General features: G+C 46.2%; 1 protein-coding gene across 1 annotated transcript in view; it reads right to left on the bottom strand.

The window, feature by feature from the left end:
- Positions 1–8,469, bottom strand: part of tnks1bp1 (tankyrase 1 binding protein 1) — a 21,339-nt gene extending 12,870 nt beyond the window's left edge. Inside the window, exon 1 of the mRNA XM_030775482.1 lies at positions 7,997–8,469. Within this exon, the coding sequence (XP_030631342.1) occupies positions 7,997–8,404 (408 nt within the window). The 5' untranslated portion in view covers positions 8,405–8,469. The remainder of the gene's footprint in view (positions 1–7,996) is intronic.
- Positions 8,470–8,814: the final 345 nt, after the last annotated feature.

Below are 8,814 nucleotides of genomic sequence, written 5' to 3'. Positions count from 1 at the left end.
TTTCTCCTGTCTTCTTAGAAACCACAACAACCCTTTTGGAAATCTGAAATTTTGGACTGTTGGTGTCTTGGTGTTGGAGATGCAGCAAAGAGTATATGGGTTTTTAGTGGTTTTAACCTAAAAGTCAAAAATATTCAGTGATGGTTCTGATATTCACAAAAAAAAAACCCCCACAGAAAATTATATGCATGTGACCTCACTGTGGTCGTCTTTCGAAACGAAGTCCAGAAACGTTTCACGCTGTATTTTATGCAAGCGTGTTCTTTCATTAAATTCATAATAGATGGTCTGTGCTCCGTTCACAATCGTGAATTCCTGCGTCAGTCTTTTCCCATCATTATCAAGTAACCAATCGCAAGCTATGAACACTGGGCAGAGCCCTCCTCTCGGTCCTCTGTGAACAACTAGCTGTCCCGTGAACAACATTAACACCTCATCGTAAAGCTATGGGCAAAGAGCAGCCTCCACATTTGACTCACGTTTGTCTGTTCCACACTCCATACCAAACAGGACAGACACGTTTCCCAATGTGTACCTCAAAGTCACCTTGGCTGTTTTCTTCATCACACGCTGTGTCTCTCTCTCTCTCTCTCTCTCTCTAACTCTTTCTCTTCCTTTTCCACATTTCCTTATTCACAAAAAAACACTCCACCAGTCAATTAGCTTCCAGACACGAATATTCCAGTAAGGTAGATCCATTTCCTTGTCTGTTCCCATTCAAACAGAGTGCGGGAAGAGCAGACTCACAAACCAAAAGTTGCCCAGTGGCTCCGCTGAATGCAGCTGAACACAAGACTTTACATTACTCTTCACCACCAACCAAGTTCATCGAACGGAAGAAAGCCGCAGCGTCTCTGCTCTCTGTTTGTACGTGTGCAGGTGAGGGCAGATACCGGAAAGAGACCCAGCCCTGCACTGACAACATCCACTTACAGAGAGAAAGAGAGAGGAGAGAGAGAGAGAGAGAGAGTGAGTTTAGGGAAGGACAGGGTAAAAATGTATGTATTTGCATGTGAATGTGTGCTGGAGGTTAAACAGAGAGAGGGTGGGAGGGATGAAGAGCGAGAGAAGGACGAGAGAGAGAGAGAGGGAGGAGAGAGAGAGGGAGGGGAGAGAGAGGGAGAGAGAGAGAGAGAGAGAGAGAGAGAGAGAGAGAGAGAGAGAGAGAGTGAGAGAGGTGGGGGGGGAGAACACTATTAGCCATTAGGTCTTGTTGTAATGTGGCTTACCTCAGCCTGTTTCTGCATGCAGAGAGAGAGAGAGAGAGAGAGAGAGAGAGAGAGAGAGAAAGAGAGAGAGAGAGAGAGAGAGAGAGAGGAAGAGAGAGAGAGAGAGAGAGAGAGAGAGAAAGAGAGAGAGAGAGAGAGAGAGAGAGAGAGAGAGAAAGAGAGAGAGAGAGAGAGAGAGAGGAAGGGGGTGGGTATGTTCAGAGAGGGGAGGTCAGAGGAGAAGGAGGAGGCGGGGCAACAGAGGAAGACAGACAGAATGAAAACCCATGAAAGCGACTTACCAAGTTTGGTATTTATGCAATGCTAACATCAGGGGGAGGGGGAGGGGGGGTTGTTGAGAGTCTGACAGGGTCACGAGGAAGCTCTCTTTTGACAATAACTTTTACTGTGTGCACAGAAATCAGAAATACAGAGCTGATTATCCGTAAGAGTGTGAATGTGAGGGTTGTCTTGATATTCCATTTAAATTTAAACAGTGACCAAACAGATCCAAACAACCCACAGGCCTGTCACAAGATCAGAGACATACCAAAGATACACCGCTATATCTCTTCACCAAACCCCCCGTGTGTGTGTGCGTGTGTGTGTGAGAGTGTGTGTGCGAGTGTGTGTGTATGTGAATTATTCATAATCACAGAGTGTGACTGACATCATTCAATCAAAATCTAAATATATGTTTACGCTACACATAAAAACAAACAGTGAATGAAAAGCAAAGTTCCCTGCCAAGACCTCACTCTTTCAATACGTCTGTGATCAAAATGAAACATTAGCGGCCTCTAGTGGCGACTTACGGAAATCATTTTCTCCACAATAGTAAAAATATTTACACAAAGTGACTGTTAAAAAAACCAGTAGCACCAATTAAAGAGAGAGGTTTGTAGAACTCTTGACACAAATTACTTCAAATCATTCATTACACAACACCGCAATGCAGAATATAGTGCAACACAACACAACACAACAAAAAGTTATCAAAATTTAAACTCCTTAACTATACGCTAAGTATTTCAGATATCTTGTGGTCGTTTGAGCTTTCTGAATGTAAACAGTACCAAAAAAGCATATCGCACTGCAGTATCTCAACATGTCAGGAAATACGAGTCATTCAAAACAAATGGGAATTCAGCGAGAGAGAGAGCAGGAGAGAGAGAGAGAGAGAGAAAGAAAGAAAGAAAGAAAGAGAGAGAGAGAGAGCAGGAGAGAGAGAGAGAGCAGGAGAGAGAGAGAAGATACAAACAAAAACGAGTCTGGGAGGTTGTATCACCAGACAAAAGTTTCTCTCACTGCTCATCTTGTGTGAAAAGTAACAGTGAGAACAACACCAGTGACGTGAAACCAGAGGCTGTAACTCACACAGAACAGGGCACACCAACGCGCACACATCATGTTTTCCTCTTTTCCCTGGACAGCTCTCTGCTTTTTCACTGCTCTTCTCCTTCTTTTTCCCTCAACTCCTTTCTTCTGTCTCGTCCCCTCTAGTCTCTCTCTCTCTTTCTCTCCCGTTTTGACTTTCAGTTTCTCTCCTTCACATATTTCTGGCTAATATGTGCACAAGCAGGAATTAATCGTGGGTGGGACAAATGGAGCACTGAAAGTTTGCTGATAAAACAAAACAAAACAAAAAAAAAAAAGAAAGAAAGAAAAAGAAAAAAAAAACCCAGAAGTGTCTCAGCAAAGAAATGTTAATGAGCATGTTTCCCAAACACAATCTCTTTATCTTTAGATAAGCATTTATACAAACACACACACACACAGACACACACACACACACAGACACACACACACCCTCCCTCTTAGAGAGAGAGACAGAGAGAGAGAGACAGACAGAGAGAGAGACAGAGAGAGTCAACACATGTGCTAAGAGTGTCAGCAGATCATATCACCTGACCATCTGTCACAGTTCAGGTAGACTGACCTGGACTGACCTGGGACACCTAGGCAGACAGCCGTTATGGTCTTCAGTTTGTGTAACTCCCTATCATTTCAGATCAATGTCATAAACAGTTTCAAACATCTGTCACATGGACTAGACTAAAGTGTGTTCAGCGCTGATGGTCAGGTTTCGTCTTCATCAGAGCAGGAGGTAAGGCTTTGCTTTTTAATTGGTTTAGAGTAGCCGTGCATTCTGTTTGTTCTCCCCCCTGGACACACTCTGCCCCCTGTTACTAAACCAGCTCGTCTGTCCCCTCCCAGACCCTGGCCGACCGACTGCATCCGTGCAGACAGAGCCAAACTTCGCGTGGCTGAAAGGAGGTGGTGGAAATCAAAACCTCCAGACGACCTGTCCCCTTTCCACTCTGTTCTCATTTCCTTCTCCTCTACCCTATCCTCCACTAAGTCTGCCTTCTTCCTCTCCAGGATCCACTCCGCCTCCTCTAACCCTCACAAACTCTTCTCTACATTCTCCTCCCTCCTCCTCCTCCTCCTCCTCCTCCGCCCTCATCCCTTTCTGCTGATGACTTTGTCTCCTTCTTTGAGAAGAAGGTTAAAGACATCTGCGACTCCTTCCCCTCAACTCCTCCTGCTTTGGATCCCGCATCCGCTGTCCCTCCCACTACCTTCTCCTCCTTCTCCCCTCTGACGGACTTTTATGTTCTACAACTAATAAAATCCCACTGTCCCACCACCTGTCCTCTTGATCCTATCCCTTCCTCTCTCTTTCAGTCCATCTCTGAGGATGTTCTTCCCTTTATTTCTTCCTTAATCAACAGCTCCCTGTCTACTGGTATAGGTCATGCCACTGCTAAAGAAACCCACTTTAAATCCAGCTGATGTCAGAAGCTACCGTCCACTATCTCCTCTACCATTTTTCTCTAAAACCCTCAAACACGCACAGTCTATAACCAACTCTCTCCCTATCTCCTCCAGAATAACCTCCTGGACCCGAACCAGATGGGATTCAAAGCCGGCCTCTCCAGTGAGACGGCCCTCTTCACAGTCACAGCAGCACTTCACTTGGCCAGAGTGAAGTCACTCAGCTCTGTCCTTATACTACTTGACCTCTCCGCAGCATTCGACACTGTGAACCACCAGATTCTTCTCTCATCCCTTGCTGGGATGGGCTCAGGATCTCCGCTCACATGGTTTGAATGCTACCTTCCTGACCATTCCTACCAAGTTTCTTGGAGGGAATCAGTCTCGCCCCCCCTGCCCTTTCCAAACCGGGGTCCCACAAGGTTCCATACTTGGCCCACTCCATTTACACTAAATCACTTGGACAGTTTATCTCTGTCCACAGTCTTTCCTACCACTGCTACGCTGAAGACACAAAGTAGTTCTTCTCCTTCTCCTCCTCCGACTCCCAGGTCCAGCCACGCGTGGCAGCCTGCCTAGCCGACATCACCTCCTAGATGTCTGCTGACCATCTCAAGCTCAATCTGGAGAAGACTCAGCTTCTCTTTTTTCCTTCTAGGAGCTCCCCAACAATCGACGCTCCGATCACCATTGGGGGTTCTGTGGTGTCTCCCTCCAGGTCAGCCAAAAACCTTGGCATGACCCTGGACGACCAGCTAAACTTCTCAAGCCACATTGCGGTGGTCACCTAGCCCTGCAGATTCTCCCTCTGCATGATCAAAAGGATCCGCCCTTTCCTTACCCAACAAGCAACCCAGCTCCTAGTCCAAGCACTTGTCATCTCCCGCCTTGAGTACTGCAACGCCTTACTGGCTGGCTTACCGGCCTGCACTATCAGGCCACTTCAGCTGGTTCAGAATGCTGCTGCACGCCTGGTATTCAGCCTCCCAAAACTCTCTCATATCACTCAGCTACTCGCTGCACTTAACTGGTTTCCGGCAGCACCCCGCATCCAGTTTAAGACACTGGTGCTGGGTAACCAGGCCACAAGAGGCTCTGTCCTGTCCTACCTTCAGTCTCTGATCACTCCATACACTCCAACCCGATCTCTCCGCTCAACCTCCTCTGGTCACCTGGCGGTCCCCTCACTTCGGGAACCTGCCAGACGTTCCACTCGGCCACTTCTTTTCTCTGCCCTTGCTCCGCAGTGGTGGAATGACCTTCCTCACCCAATAAGAACTGCGGAATCACTCGCCATCTTCCACAGGAGACTGAAAACCCACCTCTTCAGAGTCCACCTGTCCCCTAATGCGTAACCTCTCTTATGTTACGTTTTATATTTTATGGCATAAAAGGTAAAAAAAAATATCTTTTGTACTAATCTTGTCTCTATGCTGCAGGTTTTGTTTGCAGATTTCTGTTTTATCTTTGCAGGATATACAGGAACGTGGTCCTGAAAATAATTAATTAATTTAATTCCTACTGCCATCTTTGTGCTCCTGAGGTAGTTAGCTAAGCCTGATTGATGTCGCCTTGTAGGTCGCTTTGGTTTAAAAGCATCAGCGAAATACCAAATTGTGAATTGTAAATTGTAATTAACAGCTAAAAGCGCCCAAACGTATGGCCCCCATCCCCACTGACGACAGGCCAACAGGCCTCTGTATCACTAACCCCAGAACCACTGACGACAGGCCAACAGGCCTCTGTATCACTAACCCCAGAACCATTGACGAAAGGCCAACAGGCCTCTGTATCACTAACCCCAGAACCACTGACGACAGGCCAACAGGCCCCTGTATCACTAACCCCAGAACCACTGACGACAGGCCAACAGGCCTCTGTATCACTAACCCCAGAACCACTGACAACAGAGGCACCGACCGCGAGACTACAGACCCAGCAGAACAAAGCAACTGGTAAAACACCTGCATGAAAAAACATCTTTTCCAGTTCTGATTGAATTCACACCATGTCTCATAACAGACGACCCTCCCCACACAGGCGTGACCTCCTCTGGGATGACAAGAAAGGAGGGTGAGAAAAGAGTGAGAGGGAAAGAGCAGAGCATCACTGAGAGAGGGGGGGAGAGAGAGAAAGAGAAAGAGAGAAAGAGAAAGAGAGAAAGAGAGAGACCTGTGAGCATAGAGTCACTGTGTCTGTCCTGTGCTTTGTTTTTGACAGGGTGATGAGAGAGTGAGAGACCAAAACAAGACAAAGCTAACTGACTGCTTCAGTGACAGACGAAAAAGAGAGTTCAAAGGCTGAAGGTCAGGGGAGAACACAGTTTATGATTTTCAACAATCCCTCCTGCTGAGGACCCAGGAAGAAAGTAGGGGATTTTCTTTGCTTCGGAAATTCAATCAACTTCAAAGACAAAATCCTGTTTTACCTGGTGGTATTAAAGGTTTGGGAGTGAAGAAAAAGTGAACAACATCCACGCTCCAGTTCAACAAAACTGGAACAATATGGTACTATATGGAACTATACAAAGGTTTCATCTCTAATATAGTTTTACAGATCATCTCAACTGACAGGATGAATAAAGTTTGCTCTAGTGCCAAACACACAAACACATTCCCGGAGAACGCAGCTCAAAATAGCTACAGAAAACAACTGGGATTCCGTCCTTTTTTTTTTTTTGTCCTTTTAATTAAAAAAAATATTTTTTCACGTTGAGAGTATTTGACAGGTGTACGTGAGTATAGACCTTGATTATACACATTCTGACACAGTCTCCTTCTCAGCACTACAGAGAACTCAGCCCGTCAAAATGATACAGAATTGATTTTCTTAAAGTGAGTGACAAAATGAACGAATAAGTATGAATGAATAAATGAATGAATGAATGAATGAATGAATGGTGATGAATAATAGATAGATAGATAGATAGATAGATAGATAGATAGATAGATAGATAGATAGATAGATAGATAGATAGATAGATAGATAGATAGATAGATTTACTTATTCATTTTTATGTTACATTTCTGTTTTCCCTTTTCTGTAAAAGGAAAAAAACAGTAGTAGGGCAGGACTTAGGTTCTCTAAACAGGAAGTGGGTACCTGTCAAACAAGTAAACAAGCTGCTTCCAGATAATGGAAGACACCTCAGTGTTGTGAATAACTCTACAAAAATGTGAAGTAACTTTACAGTATACCAGCTGGAGAAAACATCCACAGACTCAGTTTAAATATTTTTTGGAACTTAGACTCCTCCATCATAGCCTTCAAGACACCTTTAATAAAAATGGTACATTATGCACAAGATGTTCCTGCTCACTCAGACTGGGTTGGGAAACAATGATGGGGCTATACACACACACACACACACCCATCCACCGTCAGCCTAAACTAGCTGTGTGTGTGTGTGCTTGGGCACAGGAGAGTAAGCAGTGAGGTGTTGGTTATTCATGCCACTACCATTGCTCACGCCCAAATTTTAACCAAGCCTTCTCTCTCCCTCTCTCTCTCACACACACTCTCTCTCTCTCTCTCTCTCTCTCACACACACACACACTCTCTCTCTCTCTCTCACACACACACACACTCTCTCTCTCTCTCTCTCACACACACACACACTCTCTCTCTCTCTCACACACACACACACTCTCTCTCTTACACTTTCTCTCAAACACACACACACACCCCTCCCTGTGCACTGACCTCACAAGTTTTCCGATGAAAACAGTGAGAAATTCCACATTAGCGACGTTTGCAGGACCTGCCCTGCATTCTCCAGTCTGTTTCACAAACGAATAAGATTACTCATACACTTTGGCCTCTCTCTCTCTTTCTCTCTCTCTCCATTCTTCACTCCCTCATTCTCTCCATTCCTGACTCCATCACTCCCTCCCATCTTCACTCACTCTCTCACTCACCATCCATCCCCTCCTGTCCTCACTCACTCACTCACTCACTCACTCACTCACTCACTCACTCACTCACTCACAGAGAGTTTGTATTAAACTGACCTCATCTGGTGTGGATGGCATCTCCTCTGCCTGTTTTGTGCCTGACAGCTGGACAGGAAGCAGCTCTGGTCTGGGTTTGGGACTCTTCTCCTCTCCAGGGTGTTCCTGAGGCCCGGTCGTGTCTGTCCGGGACTCTAATGGGTCACTTTCTGGTTCTGTGGAAATGGAAGAGCCAGCGGAGGTCTGTTTCCCACTGCCCCACCTGCTCCCTTTCACAGAGAAATCGTCGTACAACACCTCAGGCTTTGTAGGTCTGGCAGGAGACGCACTGGTCTGGTTGCTGATGTTGGGGGATGTGGGAACCTCCTCCGTTAACCTGTCTGATCCCTTCAACCAGTTTTCCTCCTTCTGTTTCTCCATCTCCGCCTGTCTCTTTCTTTCCTTCTCACGTTCCATAGCTTGAATCATTGCCTCTTCCTCTGCTTTCTTCCTCCTCTCCTCCTCATTCTGTCTTTCACGCTCCTCTCTCAGCCTCTCCTCTTCTAACTGCCTCTCTCTTTCTACTCGTCTCTCCTCTTCTCTCCTCTGGCGCTCCTCTTCTCTTAATCTTTCTTGTTCTCTCTCCAGTCTCGGTCTCTCCTCCTCAATCTGTCTCCTTCTCTCCTCCTCCCGTCGCTTCTCCTCCTCCTCAATCTGTCTCCTTCTCTCCTCCTCCCGTCGCTTCTCCTCCTCCTCACTCTGTCTCTTTCTCTCCTCCTCAATTTGTCTCCTTCTCTCCTCCTCCCGTCGCTTCTCCTCCTCGATCTGTCTCAGTCTCTCCTCCTCGATTTGTCTCCTTCTCTCCTCCTCCCATCGCTTCTCCTCCTCCTCAATCTGTC

The sequence above is a fragment of the Chanos chanos genome, chromosome 1, assembly GCF_902362185.1.
Source record: "Chanos chanos chromosome 1, fChaCha1.1, whole genome shotgun sequence".
NCBI classification, from domain to species: domain Eukaryota; kingdom Metazoa; phylum Chordata; class Actinopteri; order Gonorynchiformes; family Chanidae; genus Chanos; species Chanos chanos.
Note: the sequence above shows the minus strand (reverse complement) of the source record. Positions and strands in the feature narration are given on the sequence as shown.